Source organism: Vidua chalybeata, chromosome 1, assembly GCF_026979565.1.
Source record: "Vidua chalybeata isolate OUT-0048 chromosome 1, bVidCha1 merged haplotype, whole genome shotgun sequence".
In the NCBI taxonomy this organism is placed as follows: Eukaryota; Metazoa; Chordata; class Aves; order Passeriformes; family Viduidae; genus Vidua; species Vidua chalybeata.
Genome location: NC_071530.1, coordinates 60,622,673 through 60,642,434, shown reverse-complemented (window position 1 = coordinate 60,642,434; position 19,762 = coordinate 60,622,673). Strand labels below are relative to the sequence as shown.

Genomic DNA, 19,762 nt, shown 5'->3' with positions numbered 1-19,762 from the left:
GTGTCTTTCAAGTCAATCACACTATACCATATATCTTCCGGGGAGATATTATTCAATAAAGTATACGGATTAGAGACCGTGGGAAATAAGGTTTTTGTTCTTAGATTTACTGCTCTTAAATCTTGTACCAATTGGTAACTACCATCCGGTTTCTGAACTGCCAGGATAGGTGTATCTTGACATGCAAGGTTCTAATGTGCCTCTCTTTATTAAATCCTCAATTAATCGGTTTCAATCCCTTTATTCCCTCTAAAGGGATGGGATATTGTTTGATCCTTATGGGATCTTCTGGTCTCTCAATTTTGATGTGGATTGGTTCCATGTTTAATTTTCCAGCTTCCCCCGGAGTGTGCCAAACCCTGAGATCAATCTTTTCCTCATCCTTGGTGGTCAACTTATATAAACTTACCATGAGTTTTGAGTCCTTCGTAATTATGCTTATTCCTAGCATTACAATCAGGTCTCTTCCCAGTAAATTGTATTCTGTTTCTTCTACTAATAAGATGTCCCCCACACAGATTTTATTCTCAGATTCTATTTCTACATCCCTCAAGACAGGGACTTGAAAGGGTTCCCCTTTTGCCCCAATTATGGTCATAGAATCCTTACCCTTTGTGCACCCGGGAGGTAGTTGCCAGACTGTGGTTCTTTCTGCTCCTGAATCAACCAAAAAAATCAACTCCTGCTTTTGGGGTCCAACATTTAATTTTATCAAGGGTTCTCCAGATGTTCGCGACCCCAAATTATAGAGCCCCTGACACCTCTAATCCTCCTGAAAAATCATTTCATCTTTCATCCTTTTCTTACAGTCCCTCTTGAAGTGTCCTCTTTTCTTACAGTAAAAGCATTCAGGGGCACTAACCTGTTTGTCCTTCCTTTGTGTAGGTCCTGGCTTTCCCTGGGGCTTTCCCATTGTTTGGACTTGCTCTTGTTTGTTTGCTTCCCTGACTGCTGCTACCAACACCTTGGCTTGTAACTTTTGTTTCTCCTCATCCCTCCTCATATATACCTTTTGTGCTTCTTTTAACAATTCTTGTAGGCTTTTCTCTTGCCAATTATCTATCTTCTCCAATTTTCTGTGAATGTCCTCCCATGATTTTGCAACAAATTGCGTTTTTAAAAGGATTCCCCCTACAGGGGATTCAGGATCAGTACCTGAGTACATTTGAAGGCTTTTCCTGAGCCTTTCCAACCATTCTGTGGGAGTTTCGTCCTTCCCTTGACACTCCCCTAGTGCTTTACTAATATTTTGTCCTTTGGGGACCGCTCCCTGGATACCTTGTATTACCATGTTTCTTAGCCCGATCATTTTGGCCCGATCCTCCTCTGCCTGAGCGTTCCATGATGGTCTTTGTTCTGGCCACTTCTCCGCCCCGCTCCCTCCCTGGAGGTTTCTGAATTCCCAATCCTTGATGGCAGCCTGCCTTATCATATCTCATTCCTCTGCATTAAACAAGGATCTTAATATGGCTGAGATATCATCGTATGAGTATATACTATTTCCCAAGAATTCATCCAACCTCTCCGCCACCCCCAACGGGTCATCCAGTAGTTTCCCCATCTCCTTTTTAAAAGCCCTTACATCCCCCGTATTGATGGGAACGTTTACAAATCCAATGACTCCAGGGTCGGTTGGGACTTCCCTTAAACGGTATAGATTAGGTCTGTCCCTTTCATCATCACTATCCTCTGTATTTTCTCTCCTTGCTTTACGCTGAGTTCTGCTGGCAGGAGGAGATGAGTTTTCCCCAGTGTGAAGCGGCTGTGTATGTGTGTCCCTGTGTTGTGTGGGGAGGGGGGGTTGAGAAGGTCCCAGTGCGTCTGCGGCCAGTATTTGAGCATTAGGTGGCGATGCAGACTGAGCTGGAGGTGCTGTTGGTGGGGCGGCCGGGACCTGTGCTTGTGATGGAGGAACTTGGTATGGGGGTGGTAGGTTTTCCAGAGGTTCCCAAGTTTTACCTGAACTTACCTTGCTGCCGGAGGTCTTAATAGGGAACAGCCGTGCGCTAGCATATTCCCATAGCCTGGCATACCCCAGCTCCTCATCATCCCACTCCCCTTCTTCGTATAAGTGTTCAGAGAGTGCTTGGCAAAACTTACTTTCAAAGGTACCAAAAATGGGCCAGTATAGGAATTTTCCAATTTCCCTGTTTCCCCATACCTCTTCACAGTAGTATATCATTTTTTCTTTGGACTTCCTCTGCCTCAAGGAGCAGTCTTCCCAGTGTTCTAACATCCAGCCCAAGGGACTTTCCCTCAGAATTTCAGGCAACCCGTCCTTTTTCCCTCCTCCCGATTTATTTTTCCCTGATTTTAAGTTCTTACCTTTTCCGGATTTAGAACTCTTCTCTTGAGTTCTCCCCTGGACTTTACTGTTCCTTTGTCCCATGTTTAAAGCTTTTCCTTACCGTGTTTCTGAGTCAGTGTCCGCAAGCTGTTCCGTGAAGTCAGTTATTCGCGTGCTAAATGTATACTCCAGTCTTGTTCCAGACTGAGTCTTAACTCCAGTCCTGTCCCGGACCGAGTCTTACCAAATGTTTAAACCGGTCTGTCCCCGACCAAGCCTTGCCAACCTAGTAGCCGCACGGTGAACCGCTCTGTGGGTTTTCAGTTGGAAGAAGGGTGAGCTCTCTTTTACCTGTTTCCCTGGACTCCCCGAGTGCAGAAGTCGGTGAGGTTTACCAATTTCTCGAACCCATGAGAAGGTACCTTCTCTCCCCTGACCTGTCCGTGAGTGGATCCCCGTAACTTCCTGAGTTTCAGGTCGTATGCGTGTTGTGAGTGTACCCGAGTTCTTTCGCTTCCCCCGTAGCTGACCACTTCCCTCACGGGATAGTGAAACTGTGGTTTATTGGGATCCGCTCTCGCCCTGTGATGAGGTCACGTCTCACACACACACCCACTCATGCCTCACTCAACCACGCGATACTTATGGCTCCTTTTCCCGCGTGGATTCTTCGTGCACGTTAGGCTCTGAATTCCGAGAGCTCTGGGCCCACCTTTTTTTTTTTCCTTACCGTGGCTTTTGCGGCTTTTCGTAATCCGGTTGGTTCCATGGGATTCCTCCTTCCCATCCGGCCGCTGAACTCAGTGAGGCACCGCCCGGATCGAGGATAGGGTACCCCCTGGGTACCCCAAACCAGATCACGTCGGGGTCACCAAGATTGTTATAAATGAAAAATGATCCAGCCAAATTAAAAAAAATAAAAAGAATTTATTTTAGCAATAGAGATCTAACAAGGAAAAGGACAGTGTCGAGCCCGGGATCGGCGCTGGGTGCAAGACACAGAGCTCAGCCTCAGTAGAGGTTTCACTCTATGCTCCCACACCACCATCCTGGTACAAGCGATTTTTATAGGGAAAATTTTGCCTGAAGCCAGGATTTCGGCATTCAGTCCTTTGTTTCATTTAAAGTCCCATAAGTTGATGAGATTTCCTTCTCGGCGACAAGGCAGAACAATTCGAAGTCCTGTGTCATTGAAACTCTTGATGAAATTTACGGGAACACGGTATTCACATGTATCGGCCAGGGGGATGTTCCTGATGTCCATCTCGGGTTGTTCACGCAATGATCAGCGGCTGGGTGTCTTCATATCGCCTCAGATAAGGTCCATCTCCTGGCAAGCCACATCCTTTTGCTTGTAAATCGGGTTTCAACACATACCTGGTTTTGCCTGAGAAGGGGTGCTTCTAATGCCAAAGGGAACATTCTAACAACTATTTAATATTATATATATATCATGCAAAAAAATGGCACGAATTATACCTGTTACATATAACACTAGCAAAACCAATTATTGTAAAGGTTAAATTTAAGAGTGGATGTATTATGCATAGTACATAAAACAACTTATGTAATGATGATTTGGCAGAAAAAAGTATATAAAGTGGATGGATTTTGTTTACTAAGGGGAACACATCTGGAGGAGTAATCTTGTGTATTCCCAGTGCCAAAAAATAGGAAGCGTCTGCTTACTCACATCAAATTGCTGTTGGGTAAGTTTCTTTTGTCCTGTTTGGTGACACCTTTGTTTTCAAAACTCAGTCGGGTGTTTAGATTTGTGCCTTCCTCTTGGAGCAGCTACTGCTGCACGGATCATTTCGTTAATAACTTCCTTTTTTACTTCCCCGCTGAGCATTAATGCGTAATCTAAGTACATTCTGATAACGTGTTCCACTGCAGGATTTGGATGCAGGCTTTGCCTCCAGGCTCATATACACACTTCAGCAGGACTAGCCAAAGGACCCGTACTACCTGCATTGCACTTTTGCACGTGAAAGCTGCAGTTTCAAAAGAATATACAACAGTGGAGGCTGGTATGCTGCTAAGGAAACTTCTACATCTCAACCACTCAAGTTGTCTCTATCTTAGATACAGAAGTAGGGCAAGGAAATTTAATTCCGAGACATTTGCTGGGGACAAAATTGTACTTCACTTGGAAAAAAAAAAAAAAACAACCCAAAAAAAACCAAAAACAAAAACAAAAACAAAAACAAAAACAAAAACAAAACAAAACAAAACAAAACAAAAAAAAAACCAAAAAAAAAAAAAAGAAAAATAAGAAAAAACACAAAAAAACCCTACCTATTTTAGAAGATCATCAGGAAGTGGCCGAATGCGGCAGGGAAAATCCCGGCCACGGTAAGGTGTGCCCACTGCTGGAGCTGGGATTTTAAGAACGCATGTCTTTGGGAGAAGTTATCCATTTAATTGGATTTTCAATTCGGACCTACCTCATTACAGGAGCTCAGGTGAGCTTTATGGGGTTCTTGGGGTTTTTTTTCTCCATTCTCACAAATCATCATGTACAAAAATCCAGTTAATTTTTCGGATTGAACACACGCTGAATGAGGTGGTGAGAAGGACCATGGCTCTGTGCATATATAAAAAAATGGCTATGAACTTCCAGGCCGCCACTGAATTATCTCAGAGCATTTACAAATAGAGAAGCGAGTCGGCAGGACCCGCCACGCCACAGCCGACGAAGCCCCAGCCCGCCCCCTTAGCGCTGCCGCTGCGGCCGCGCTCCTCCCAAGCCGCGCCGGGGCTCCCGTCACCCCGCCGGGCTCCTCCTCCCTCGTCACTGCCCGGGCTCCTCCTTCGCCGCCGCTCACGCGCCGGGAGCGGTGCCAGGCCGAGGGGCCGATCGGGGTCGATGCTGCGCGGGGCCGCGCTGCTTCACCGCGTCCTGGGCGGTGGCAGCTGCTGCTGCTGCGCGGCCCGCGGCTGGGCGGGGGCGGCGGGCGGCGGCTTCCACCCGCGGGCCGCCCCGGGGCTGCCGCCGGGCCGCGCTTGGGACCGGCCCGCGGCCGTGGCGGCGGTGCCGCCGGGCGCCCGAGGGCTGCGCTGGGCCGGTGAGTGGCGCGGCCGCGCTGCGTCGTGTCGGGCCCTGGGACACCCGGGCGGGGAAGCTGCGTTGGGAGCGGGCGGGCCGGGCGGGTCGGGATCGTGTTCGGGTTCGTCGGGGCCTTGTCGTGACCAGCGTTTCCTGGCGTGTGCGCCGGAGCCTCGGAGCGGGGCACCGCGCAGCTCAAGGGCGGTATGCTGGAAGTAGAGCTGTGTTTTTTCCCCGCAGGTAAATTTTACCAACATGCCCCCACTGAGACCTCCCAAGCCACCCTAGCCAGCGTGTCTCCTGTTTTTGCAGTGGTAAGTACCTGCAGGCATTTCCACCAGCGAGGGCAACCGGTGCAAGATTATGATGCTTTTCCCCTGTTTGTTTGGTTCCCATTTGGTTGTTTCTTAATCTTAAGACATCATAAAAACAGATGATTTTTTGTCTGGGAGAACATCCCTAAGTTCTAAATTGTTGCTTTGAGGACCAGTTAGAGTACATCGTGTTGATGAAAATGCTTTTCTAAGGCCCAGCATCTCCTGGAAGTTCTCTGGTTCTAATTGTGAAGGCAAGTCAACTCTTGGAAGTGCTGCAGTCAGAAATTTCTTCTTAAGTTTATCAAAGTTTGCTAATACCTTTTAGAAATATTAGTCCTGTGTCTTGATAGCTGCAATTCTAAGCAAACATAGAATTTGGTGAAAAACAAGCTTGCTCTATACTGTCTTTTTAAAGAACACTGAAGGCTGTTTGCAAGCTGCTTGGTTTGCACATTATGCTTTTCTTTTAAATATATATATTGTGAAACATCACATTATTAGTTCCAGTGAATGAAGATGTGGTCTCCTTTTTGATAACAAAAAGCAGTCATTCTGCTTTTCAACGAAGTGCCACATAAACTCCGCTGCAGCTGTACTGGAATGGATACTTAGGTAGGCTTAATTCACTGAAAGTCAGTTTAAAAGTCAGTAATGCTGGATTAAGCTACACTGTTTATGAGGAAAAAGAATAAACTTCATTATTAATCCAGACATGGCAGTCTTTCCAAGAAAATAATTTTACTAGGAAATACAAGCATTAAGTGAATAATATGGATAACAGATGCTAAGACAAGAAGTGTTAAGGTGCAGGCTACAAGCTAAATAGCATGTCTTTGCAATACTTGATGTGGGCACAAAGCCTAACCATACAATCTGTGGTACTCTTTAAAGTTTTATTTGTAAATTTTTCAGAGTATTACAGAGCAAATAGCTGAATTTTCAATCCCATATGTAAGATGCCTTGCTGGTCTCCTCTCCATGAGATCCAGTGATAGGATGCATGGAAATAGCTCAAAGCTGTGCCAGGGGAGGTTTAGACTGGACATTAGGAAGCAATTCTTTACAAAGAGGGTGGTCAGACTCTGGAACAGGCTTCCTGGAGAGGTGGACAATATCCCAAGCCTGTCAGCATTTGAGGCATTTGGACAGCATCCTTAATATGAGGCTTTAACTTCTGCTTAGCCCTGAACCGGTCAAGCACCTGGACTCTGATCATTGTACGTCTCTTCCAACAGAAATAATCTGTTCTAAGTCTGATCCTCTGTAAATCACCTTAACAAGGTTTGTGCAGAAACACGGTCATGCAGATGACACTGGTCACAAACACAGTGAAATGTGGCCATTTCATGCAATTATTTTGCTTAATTGTGAATAGAGAGCATAAAAGTTGATTTCTCTTGATAATGTGTTTTCCATTTGGCTTCTAGGGAAGTACAAATAATTTTAGAAATTGATTTCTTGTTTTATAGTGGTTCTGTGAATTTTTTTTTTCCCATTCCTCCAGATGAAGTTTGACAAAGAGGGAAATACTACCTATTTTGGTAAGTTCTTATTGTAGTTTTGTTTGGGTTTGTTTGAGCTTTTTCCTTGTCCAGTACAGAAAAGCCCAATTGAAATCTACTTGGTTAAAAAACTTATGTTTTGGATACTTCACTGTGTTTATGTTTGAGATGTTGGGGCATTTCTTCTATTTTACTGCTTCCATTGGGCCTTCATAGCATCTCTATTGTTACAGGTTTTGTACATTAAGTAATATTTTGAAAATAATATATTACCATCTCTCACAGGAAGGTAATTTTTGCTTTGCCTTTTTTATTTCTGACCACCATGCTACTTTTCCTGCCTTGTCTGTCCATGTAGGATTACATGTGCTTTCTCAAAGGAGTCACTTGTTTCTGATGTGAAATTAATTGTCGTGGTCAACTTTTTCACTTATACCTAGAATTTTTCTATTCAAGATACAGTCTTTTAAATTTTGTAGAAAATAACTTAGATTGAGGAGTCAATAGGAGGAAAACCTTTAAGAATAGCTGGGTTGTTTTGTTGTGGGACTTGGTAACACACTAGGATGTAATTTCGGAACATACCTGCTTGTCCTCTAAATGTCTTCATCTAAAAATATTTTCATTTTAGAAAAGAAGAAAACAGAATTGTACCAGGAGTTGGGTCTTCAAGCTCGAGATCTAAGATTCCAACATGTGATGAGCATTGCAACCAGGAACAACAGGATCATCATGAGAATGGAGGTAATGATTTCCCCATAGCTGAGTAAACCCTGTCTCATCCTTGCACTTTGATTTTCTTGCACAGCAAGAAAACAGCAGCTTTCTGTGACATGTAGTCCAGCAGTAAATGTTTCTTTGGAGCTCTGCCTAGCAATCAGAGTGTGAGTTCACCAGCTGTACAGATTAGTGACCATTTTCCTTGTTGAGCAGGAATTTTTCTTTGAGAAATACTAACATTGTCACAGAAGTAAAGACTCTTCTCAATCCCTGGCACAGTGCTGTGTCTGAGCCTCTCTGCAGTTAGCATGAAATTTTGTTATTTTCCTTCCTGTAATGACATTTGAAGATTGGTTTTATCAAAGCCCAAGTCATCAAATGTGCTACAGCGTTACGAGAAAGCTTCAGCAAGTTTTTTTTCAGACTCCTTACATGTACTGTCTTTTTCAGTTCTTGAAGGCTGTCATAACACCAGAGTTTCTTCTGATACTAGATTATCGTAATTTAAGTCTGGAACACTGGCTTGTCAATGAACTAGCATCTCAGCTGGCTGGGGAAGGTCAACTAGTCACATATTCCCTGCCCTTTGAATTCCGAGCCATAGAAGCAATTCTGCAGTACTGGGTGAGTTCTCTTTTTTTTTTTTTTTTTTTTTTAATGCTTAGGAAGTTCTTGCTACACAGAAAGGGCAGTATGACTTTAGTCTTGCACTAACATTTACATGTACATAATTTTAAATGTATTCTGCACTTTCTCTTTTTTTTTTTTTGACCCCTTAGTTCTTATGGTTTTGTGTTTATGTGTTTGCATCCCCTTTCCAATAAAGTGCTGTTTGGGTATGATGGCTTCACTACCATTTAGATAATTAAAAAACAAGTCAGAATTCCTTTTTAGAGACCTGTTGTAGCTGGAATGAAAATCACACAAAAGTGCTGAGGTTTTGGCCTCTTGAGCAGGAGTCAGATGAGATTTCCTGCTATCATTAGAAATCTGTGCGTGCTAATTCTAATATAACATTTATAGACAATAGTGGTATAGCTTTATCAGCCTTATTGGTGTGGTTGTCACTGGGTTCCATGTTGCATCTTTTTATTAAATACTGTATTGTGCACTGGCTTTGTGTTTATGGGGTGTCCATATAGGAAGTATTTCCCAGGCACTGGAAAGCAGGTTGTATTAAATACCTATTACTGTGAATTCTGTGTTGAGAGACAGGAGTCAGTTGCCCAAATCATTCTAAATGAAATATTTTAATTCTTATGAAGGATCATCTTGTTATCTAGATCAGCAAACTGCAGGGAAGACTTAACACTTTGCAGCCTCAGATCCTTGAGACACTGGAAGCCCTAGTGGATCCCAAACTTTTATCTGTGGATAGGAGTAAACTACACATTCTTCTGCAAAATGGCAAGAGGTAACTAAGAATAAGCTGGGAAGACACTAGAATATGACTATAGAAAATTGCATGCATTAAATTTTTAGAAAAATAGTATCTGACATTAATTTCATATATTACCTTAATGCTGGGTTGTGCATCTTATTTGGAAATGTAAAAGTCAGTATATGAATTACCTAGTGATACAGGGCAAAAAGGAAAGAAATTCTGAATAGTCAGAAATACTGTTCATGCTTCTTAAATAGCATATGACAAAACAAAATATTACCTAAGGGAATCAAACTGTGTGAAAATGTTCCCCTTAATGTAAACCTTTGTAAATCTATGTACATCTGTGCTTTGAGGTTACTATACAGTGCTACCTTCACGTATTGGTCTCTCATATGACAGTGCAAACATGCGCTTGCTATGTTTTCAGAGAGTGCTTATTTTGTTTTGCTTACAGATACATCCAGAAACACATCTGGATGCCTTTTAGTGTGTGTCTGTACCTCACTGGTCCCCAGACAGATCACTGCCACAGCTAAGTGTGTGGCTTGTAGAGCATGTGTTGAAGGAGCTCTTACAGCCCTGCAAGGACGTCTTTCCTGGCCACTCCGTCTGGCGAGGGTGCTGGCTGGCAAACTCACGTAGAGGTTACCTTTGGGCACTGGTGCCACTGGGGATTACTTGACCTTTTGCCTGTTCTTCTTTCAGTTTGTCAGAACTGGAAACAGATGTTAAAGTTTTCAAAGAAACGATTCTGGAGATCTTAGATGAAGAAGAAGTAATAGAAGAACTCTGTCTGTCTAAATGGACTGATCCACAAGTATTGTATGTATAGTTTGAAACCACATACATTTTTTAAACATTTTTATTTAGTGTATTTTGTTTGAGGAGAACTTGAACACTAAACAGAATGTTTACTGCTAAAAACCAGAAAGAAAAATTCTTTCTAATTTTTTTTAACCCTAATGCTTGCAACTTCAGAAACCATTGTAGTTGCCATTTTGGAGAGGAATTCCATTGTTACACAGTTACAAATAGTTCTTGACATTACAGGCCAGCTCATCTAGTATGTAATGGGATGGGAACAGGATGACAGAAAAAGCAAATGTTATTTTTCAATATAAATCAACACATTACGGGAGCATTTTCTTCAGTTTCACCAAAGTACAGCAGGTTTTAAAGCTTGTTTTAAATAGGTCAGACTCCACACTTCCTTTCCTAGAAGTATTCTGAACAGCTTGCTCCTAGCTTTTTGCTCATCAGCAGAGCCTGAAGGTAAGAGGCCTTGGAGCAATCTTGGGCAGCTGAAGAACAGCATTCCAGGAGATGTATGTGCAGAAACAATCCTATTGCACTTTGGGATTCTGGTGAAGGACAGCACACAGCAACAGAAAAATCACTTTAATTAAAAAAAAAATTAATTAAAAAAACTTTAATAAAAAAAGAAGAATCACTTTAATAAAAACGGAAAGATAATGTATACAATTTCCAAATATGTTTTGGGCAGAATTGTATTTAAATCTTGGGCATAGAGATATGTTTTATATATAAGCAGATAACAGAAGTTACATTCTAGGGTACTTTCTGGAGTTGCTGAATGATACTTTTGCCTAACTGTATTGCATGTATGTATTAATCCTGTTCATACAGTGTGTGGGTTTGAAGTCTTGCCCTGCAGAGCTTAATCTAAATGTGCAGCAGAAACTCAGTGTTCCAGAAGCGGGACATGGTTTGCATTTCTAAGGCATCTTCTGGAGCAGTATCAGAGGTAGCTCTAAATTCTAGCTGCTCCTGAGTCAGCAACTGGTCTTTTTCCTGGTTTTGCTCACAGCCTTCCTTTAGACTTAATACAGTCTGCTGGCAAAGCCTTTGTTGCCTCACGGTATACCATGTGTAGGGGATCTAGGAAAGATCCCAATGGCACCTTATGCTCATGTCAAGAGAAACCCACAGGCATCCCTTCTTTCAGACACCATTGCCCAAGGGGAGGAGAGGTAGTAGGAGGTTGTGTGAAGAGCTGCAGGATGCAGTCTGCACAAGGCACACTGGGAAACACAAGCCATGACAACACATTTGGAGGCACATTGGCCATGTTGAACAGCTCCAGGATTGATACAAGTGATAGGTGGTATTTGATGAACTTGGGAAGCCTGAAAGGATATGGAGGAGCCCAGTTTGGCAGATAGGTGCTGTCAGACATCTTTTGCAGCAGAATGTTGAGCTTAGCTCAGAGAGGTGAGGCAGACCTCTTAACTTTGTGTGAAGGAATGTCAGAATGTGGAAGAGTCATGAGACAGATGGAGACTAGTTAATGAAAGCGCATCCAATGGCAGTTACTTTCATGTCTTTATGGCTGTCTTTATTTTGTATATCCCTAGAGGAGCTGCTGTAAATAAGGTGCTCATCAAGTATGGCCCTGAGCTGCATTTGTAATAGTGCAGATAGTGCTCTTAAGACTTTCAAGTCTGCAACTCCTCTCATCTCCATGCAGTGTAAACCTAAAGGTCTGGAGGGCTTTCAGGAGGTTGGCTAACTCAAGTTTCTGCCAGAAAGAAAGAAACTAGGTGCTCAGTTAAAGGTGCTCAGGGAGCTTACATGAGTTGAATTGTAAGACATACCACTTAGTTTCATGGAAAACCATTTCAGAGATGTTCCTTTAGCAGTCAGTAATGCCAGAAGGAGATTCATTAAAAACTCCAGTCTCTCTAGAAAAATTAGATTATATAAAAAAAAAAAAAAAAAAAAAAAAGAAAAAAGAACAATCTGCCTGGCTTTGCTGATTAGTTTCCAAGCTCTTGTGGACCTCGGGTGCCTCAGTTTCATCTACACAATGCCAGAAACATGTATTTCAGAGGAAGGCTGTTGTTCTAGCAGTAGCACTCTGAAGTAAGATGAAAGTCTTTCAGACTTCACTTAAGAGAGGAGCATCTTTCATTAAGATGGTCACTCTTTGGCTGCTTTGGGATTGAAGAATGTTTTGCAGCAATTGCTGTGTATTTCTCAAATGCTTTACTAGTAAACCATTTTAATATTACCTAAACCATCAACATCACTGTGTAATTGTTTGTGTGTTGACTTTTGGTTGTTTTATTGTTGGGAGTTTTTGACTGCACTGTTACCAGCTCTCACCACTTGAGGGCACCAAAAAGTTAATCTGTCAAAATAGTTAGCATTCTTTAATAACTTAATAATATATAACATTTTTATAACTTTTTAACTTTGTAATATCCAAAAAAATTAAAATTTGTGGTGGTGTTCATACTTTGAGCACATCAAATGTTAACTTTGGTACTTAAAATAATTGACTGCCTCTGCTGAGGTGCTGATAAATATAAAAGTATTTATTTTATTTTATGCTGTTGGAACTGATGGAAGTTCCTCACCAAAAGGTTGGATTTTGTGCTGTAGTGTCTATCAGCATTGTAGTTCATTCTAGCACAACTCTTATGTGCCTTAACACATTAGTAATACACTTCTATTTTATATATATATATATATGTATATATATATATATATATATATATACATAAATGTATATATAACCAGGAAAATATTAATTGTTCCTCACAGTGAGGAGAGTACATCTGGGATTGACCATGCAGAGGAAATGGAGCTGCTGTTGGAGAATTATTACAGACAAGCAGAAGATCTTTTAAATGAAGCTCGTGAACTCAGAGTACTAATTGACGACTCAGAAAGCATCATCTTTATCAACCTGGACAGGTTAGCTACCATCTGTTAGATTACCAAGATCTGGGATTTAGACTTGCTTGGCCTAGACTTTCTCAAATACTACTACAAGGAAAGTTGGAGAATTCTGTCTTAGTGAGGGTTGAATGGATTTGTAATCACAGCAGCTGTATTACGCTTTTCTAGTAATGAACTGGATAAAGCAAAGCAAGAAGATAGCCTAATTAGTGTGTGTAATTAGCATGTACCTCTGTAGCTAGGCACCAGTCTTCCCTAGCAGTGAAACCCAGGTTTTCTTAGACCCTTCAGGGGAGCTATTCAATACAGGAAATGTCTGCAAATTGAGAGGCATATTAAAATTCTGTTCAGAAAAGATTACTAGCCAGAGTCTGGCTAGGCTACTCAGGTTTCCAGTTCAAGTTAAATTATTACTCTGTAGAGTGATACAAAAATTAATAACTTGGGAGCAAGTTTTCTCTTTCTCTCTGTATGCTACATTTTTCTCTTTTAGTCAGATTTCTTACTGAAAAAGAGCTGTAGCTTGCATTTGCAGGAACATGGCACTCTGAGGTCAGTGTTTAGTATTCTTTCTCCTCTACACTGAGGTGTTATCTGTAGAAGCACTTTGTGGATGCTGTATCAGGAAACCACAAAAATCTTTTTGTGAAAGACTTGAATATGGAATACACCCAAAAGGACTGAAGTTTGTAGTCTGCAGCATTTAGCAACTCCATCATTTGGTAAAATGTATTAATTTGCAAGGTAACAAAATTTTTTGTCCGTTATGAATAAAGACCTAGAAATTGCAGCCAGATGGTGGTGAGAGGTTACAAATTTCAGTAGAAATTTACTGTTACTCTGTATCTACACCTCTAGAAGTGAGCAATAGTGGGAAGCCTGATGATGGTTAAGCAGAACCTGCTGCCTTTAGAGGTGTCCAGATGTAGCAATGTCAAAACAATAGTTTCTTTATACTTTTGTTTCATGATCTTTACAACTGAGTTACGTAATTTCAACATGACTTCCTCTCTTTCACTATTTGTTTTTAGTGCATTTTGTATGGAATTTAAGAATTTAGGCAGCAAATAAATTTTTGGGTTCCCCTTACAGATGTTTCTCCCTTCTTTAGCCACCGTAATGTGATGATGAGGCTGAATTTGCAGCTGACCATGGGGACTTTCTCTGTCTCTCTGTTTGGACTCATAGGAGTTGCATTTGGTATGAACTTGGAGTCATCCCTTGAAGAGGTAAGGAACAAGTCCTGTGTTTATCATAAAATGTGGCCCCTGCTCTTACAGTGTATTTCATATTTGGTACAACTTCATTCTTTCCATGGACAGTGCTCCAGTGATTCTTGCGTTGATACAGTCAATTTGCTTTAGTAAGCAAATTACTGCATGTATTGTATTGCAGCCCTTTTTCTGTGTCATGTCCATGGAAAAGGAATGGGAAGGCAAATTTTTAGTTGTATAAGTAGTTGATTATAAAGTAGTATTAAAGTTTCTTTAATGATCATTTATTCTGACAAGAGCAGCTTTTTCTTCCAGATACAAGGGTATCTGTCAAGCAGCCAGGGTATTTCCAGCACATCAGAGGAAGTACTCTACTGTCAGTAATTGTTTATACCTAAACTGGGGAGGAAGGGATACAGGCTGGGGGGGGTACAACTTTAAAACTGCACATGCCACCTTTAAAACAAACAAATAAAGCAAAGACTTCTTCCTTTTCAAATCAGTTAAATATAAGGGTTGAATTTTCAAACTTCCCAATAAAGGAAGGAAAACTACATGGAACAGTAACAGAACACAGTACAGTGATCCTAAATAAAATCTTTTGCTGTGAAACAGCCCTTTTCCCAAGGGAGGGCTTGGTTGTTGATAGTGAAGAGTTTACTGCTTCCTCCCATAAAGGAAGAAAACACTGGTGGGGAGTGAGAGGTTATCTTTGGGTAATCCCTTTCCTGGAGAGATAATTGGATGATTAATGGGAGTGTTCTGTCGGTAGGACCCCAGGATATTTTGGTTGGTGACAGGGATTATGTTTCTGGGAAGTGGTCTGATCTGGCGGCGCTTACTTTCCTTCCTTGGGCGGCACCTGGATCCTCCGCTACCTCCTCACGTACGTATGGCTGGCTGGGACTCCTACCTCACACTCTGCATGTACAGTCCATTCCTAAGGCAGAAAATAAGACTGCTTAGAGGGGTAGGCCACAAAGCACAGCAAAATTCAGCTCAGAGTCTGCTCCATGACAGAGAAGGTGCTCCCTAGCTGGCCTGAAGGAGGTGGGGAGCTCCAGCACTGGGCAGAAGTGAAGCTGCAGGCTGTTCCATGAGAAGCGCTGTATTTACTTTCACCTTGGAAGCCCAAGGAGAGCTTAGGCTAATGGTAGAAATAGTCCTCGTCCTCCTACCCACAACTCTGGATCCATAGTACCTGATTTGTAAAAGAGTTAAGCAGAGCTAAAAGGATGATGAGTACGAACACTAGCTATAACATCTCTCTGGAGAATGATGTCATGGTTGCTCTGTCCTGACTCTCAGTCTGAAGTTTGTAGTAGTTTCTCACATACATACCAGTTATCTTTGTCATCGATGGTACTGAGCTGTAGGAAGATTTCCAAAGAGACCCTGTTCAGCATGTATGGGTCATTTTCCCTATTGACTGCACTTTCCAGGACTTGTGGAACTGTGTTGTCTACCTCATCTCTGCACTGTAGTATTTCTAGCAGACGTATCAGTAAAATCAAAAGTTAAGTTACTACAAGTGACAAAGGGAGGCTCAGATAAACTCCCCTTCTTCCCTCTCCTCTTTTGCCACTAAGAATCAGCTGGCAGTAGTTGTGGATTGTTGACTATGGCTACAATTTGCTAGAATATCCTGAAGTGTTGTTCCAAAGGAAGTCCAGCACATACTGACTGACTTGGAGAAAGATACTGGGAAGTATTAGGGAGGGAGAAGCCAAAGACACTGTTCAGAAAATAAGGGGAGCAAAATCAGGGTTCATGCCTCTGTGGAGCCTTACTTTCTTCTGCCACATGTAGAGCAGCTTCTCATGTAATCAGGCTATTTTGTTTCTTGCCTAGGTTCCTGCAGTTTTGAAAAAATCCCAACCAGCAGCTGGAAGAGTGGAGATAAAGACCAGCCTTAAAGGAGAAACATTTGGGCTGAGCAGAAGCACGTTAACAAACCAATAGGAATAGCAGGAATGAAGAGACTTTTGTTGTTACAGGGTGGACTTTGGACACTTTCCTTGTATTTGTTTTTCCTTACTGAAAACTCCAAGAATTTCTAAACTTGCTAATTTAATATAGATTTTGTGTCAAAAACCTACAATGAAATTTTGAATGCTCATGCACATAAGGAGAGAAACATGAGGGCAAATAGCAAAATGCTTTCTATAGTTGTTTCACCTCCACCCCATGTGTGTGCCTTTAGTTTTCTGTATCACATACATGTACTTACTTTTTGGGCATTCTCATTTTTAGTGTTTCTGTCAAATACTGCTTTGCTTAATGGCATTTCTAACAGAGAACAGATTTTTTGGGTTAAAGAAGGAAGCAGTCAGGATTGATAAATAATTCTGGTTCTGAACTGCAGATTTAGGAATCTGACTCCAAAGACAAATCCAAGAGTGACTTCTTGAATGGATTTTTAAGGCCCTATTTAATTGCAGAGAACAGGTTTTACAAATCAAAAAGTATACCTGCATCTCTCATGAAGCATGACTTCTAGATTGGCAGCAATGAGGAAAAAAAGGAGCAATAAAAGGCTTTGAAATGTAGCTGCTAATCTTGTATATTTCTTAACAATTAATTTAGGCTCCAAACAGCGGTTCTAGGAACAGGGCAAACGGGCCTATGGATAATGTCCACTTGCATTTTCCATCTGACACTGTTTCAACACACATTGATAAAGCTGCAGTTTAACACCTCCTTGTGTTGCCATAATTCAAATTCTGGTAAAAATCATCAGGTGAGTTGTTGGTTTTTCTTAAGGTGGGCTCTGCTTTCTCCCTTCTCTCCAAGACAAAGCATGGACTAGCCTGCACCACAGTAAGTAGCCAGGTTAGTTAAAGGTCTGGAAGCGTCATGGCCTGTGGTAGGCTGAAGGAAGGAGTAAAAGCCTTATGTCAGCTATTTCTGTTTGTTCTTAGGGCTTCTTTTTAAAGGTGTAGTTCTCCACTGGTTTCTCTCCGGTTGTAGAGGGAGCATGAAATGTGTCTAAATCACCTCACACTCTGTCCATTTCTTCTTTGGGATCTCTTTAATCTATCTGTAACACAGCTTTGTAGGTACTACCACATAAATCATTGTACTGGCAGGGGTTGAAAAGACAGTAGCTGTAGCTGTAAACATTGTTCTCAGGACTAATGAGTCAAAGATGGAAATAAAAAGGTTCATAAATTAAAGGTGTCCAGGCCTGTAATTCTGGTTTGCTTAAAGTCAATTGTATGTAGTTACTTTCCAACATTCTTCTCTACGTGACTTTAAGTACAGATACTAATGGCATGAGAAGGTGAGAAGGATAATGGCGCTTGTAGTGCTTTTGAGTTTTTAGCAGATTTTTTTGCAGCTTTTAAGCTTAGCAGGTAAAGTAATAAAAAATCTCCCAACTGAGCAATCCAATGGAAAAAAACAATGATTCACATACCTTGGCTGATAAACCCCAGGAATCTCAGTGTGTGAAGGGAGATAGATGCTGATGTTTTCAAATGAGCTGTAGTTTCTTTAGGCCAGAACTGATATGTGTTGGTGCACCTGTTAGGGAAGCTTTCTCGTAAGCATTTTTGCAGGGAGACTTCTGTGAACTCCTTTTGACTCTTCACCTGTACGTAACTGACTCAAAGCACAATAAAAACATGGAGCGGAAGACGTGTCTCCTACACACTACTTTTTATCTCTACACAAATGAAAATGTTTAAAGATTTTCTTACAATTCAAGTAATCAAAATGCAGTCAAGTGCATTACATGAAGGTCATACATAGAAAAAAGCCAGTGGAGAGTGTATGTTCAGAATGGAATTGCTACAGAACATGCTGGTTTTGTCAATTTTGATTTGAAGAGAAAATCTTTATACTGCCCTTAAAAGCACACTTCTTGTTTTGCCTCATACCACGGTTAACAGATTTGTAACGTAAGTACTGCAGTCCTAGTTGTAGCCAGTTCTTTCACAAAATTCAGATTTAACTTCTTTTTTAAAGAGTTCTGCTATATGGGCAAGTCCTCAAAATAGATACCAGAATGCATTGTACATCAAGCTAATGTTCACCTTGCCTTCTTTGATTTATTTAGAACAACATCCTTGAGACAGAATTCGTAGAGAGGTAGGTTGAGGTGTTTAGTTTTGGAGTATGACCTTTAGAATTCTGTGCAATTGTATTTAAAATAAAAATAATGCCTTGCCTTTGTGAAGGAGGCAAGAGAAAGAAAACACACATATGTGTCTACAGACAAGCATTGGTAATAATAGTATCAACACATTCTGCTGCTCAAGTTGTTTAATATATAATTGATGCACACTGTTAAATCTGCCTCATACAAAATTAGTGTTAATTAGTTAAAGACAATATTGTTAACAATAAAAGCCATTAACAACTCTATGTTACTGTGGTCGTGGAATTTTACAGAAAAGCAGAAAGGATGTCAAGAGTAATCAGCCAAATGGCGTTTCCTCAAACTTTATCAGTCTTGCTTGTTCTCTTTTACCTGGGAGATCTGAGCTGCACTACACCCTCAATGCACACCCCAAGACTTGAGAGAAGAGAGAGAGACAGTCACGTTGATCAGCACCCACCTTTCTGTCAGTCTTAAAGTTGCCCCTGCTCCATGCTTATTATTTTGATAGTAACTTTCCATAACTTAGAATCCTTATCACAGTATGTAGGGAATCATAAATGCTGTGCTGCAGTTTCCCAGTTTTGTCAAGAAGACACTCAAAGCTGTCCAGTAAAGAAGGTGGCCACTGAACATTTCATATATAGCCAAATACTACCTCGAAAAATGCAGCTGCTTGCTCATTTCAACCTCTAAAAGGTTTTCAGACCAGCTTGCTTGTTCTAGATAAGCGATGCTGTCGCCCACCACAGACTTCAGCAAAAGCTTGCTGACATGGTATGTTGGTTTGTGTGGGCTCAGGAAAGTAGCACAAATACTACAGAGATTCTTCACTAGAAGACCAGGTGTGCCTTGGTCTTTAAGGCTATTGTGAACTTCTAGAGCGAGTAGACAAAAAGCCTTCCACCAAGTCGAGCTTTTGCAGAACTTCTCTCTGCTGCCACTACAACTTCTTTCTGCAGGGATAAAGAGCAAAGGTTAGCAAAATGCAACTGCAGGTGCATGGCTGCCTTAAGCTTCCCTTATGGATTTTGACCATCTCATTAGTGTCATATAGAAATGTGATGGGAAATGAGAGAACAGCCCACCTCATCAGAGTAGCAGTTAAGAAAATAGTTTGGCAAAACAGACTATTTCATTTGGGGAACTGGAGCAAGCTGGAACCAAATGACATGAGTCTTGCCCATATAAACTGCTTCTGAGGGCTAAGATCAATAGGGATGAAGAGGGAGTGTGGACTAGATGGTGCTATAGCAACAGAAAGCAACTGCTAGGAGAATGGCCTCACTTGCACTTAGCAGTGCCTGTGTTTCAGCTGTTGGATTATGCACCCTAATCTAGCTGAGAAGAATTTCCAGGTGTTTCTCCATCGCATGTTTTAACACAAGAAGTCAAATGCCATTTGTTGAAGACCTCTTCATCCTGGTACTGAGGCGTCCTCTGTACTCACACAGAGAACCCCACTCCTCATGGAGGTGA

The 19,762-nt window shown here is 41.5% G+C and overlaps 2 protein-coding genes across 3 annotated transcripts in view; one reads left to right on the top strand and one right to left on the bottom strand.

Annotated features, from left to right (window-relative positions):
- Positions 1–4,683: 4,683 nt before the first annotated feature.
- MRS2 (magnesium transporter MRS2) lies at positions 4,684–18,549 on the top strand. Its single transcript, XM_053939380.1, has 12 exons — positions 4,684–4,752; positions 4,947–5,355; positions 5,577–5,650; positions 7,158–7,194; positions 7,787–7,899; positions 8,326–8,499; positions 9,159–9,289; positions 9,968–10,084; positions 12,830–12,982; positions 14,079–14,196; positions 14,954–15,067; positions 16,033–18,549. The coding sequence occupies exons 1-12, from the start codon at positions 4,684–4,686 to the stop codon at positions 16,141–16,143; spliced, it is 1,620 nt and encodes a 539-aa protein (XP_053795355.1). The 3' UTR covers positions 16,144–18,549.
- GPLD1 (glycosylphosphatidylinositol specific phospholipase D1) overlaps positions 18,529–19,762 on the bottom strand; it is a 21,949-nt gene continuing 20,715 nt past the window's right edge. For both annotated transcript variants that reach the window (XM_053935331.1, XM_053935332.1), the window contains one exon: positions 18,529–19,239. In XM_053935331.1, the coding sequence (XP_053791306.1) occupies positions 19,162–19,239 (78 nt within the window). In that variant the 3' untranslated portion in view covers positions 18,529–19,161. The remainder of the gene's footprint in view (positions 19,240–19,762) is intronic.

Excerpts from the sequence above, each read along its gene's own strand:
- MRS2 (XM_053939380.1), top strand. The coding sequence starts at position 4,684 with ATGTCTTTGGGAGAAGTTATCCATTTAATTGGATTTTCAATTCGGACC. Across the intron at positions 7,900-8,325 it reads GGATCATCATGAGAATGGAG|TTCTTGAAGGCTGTCATAAC; the intron begins GTAATGATTTCC and ends TGTCTTTTTCAG. Across the intron at positions 14,197-14,953 it reads TGGAGTCATCCCTTGAAGAG|GACCCCAGGATATTTTGGTT; the intron begins GTAAGGAACAAG and ends TTCTGTCGGTAG.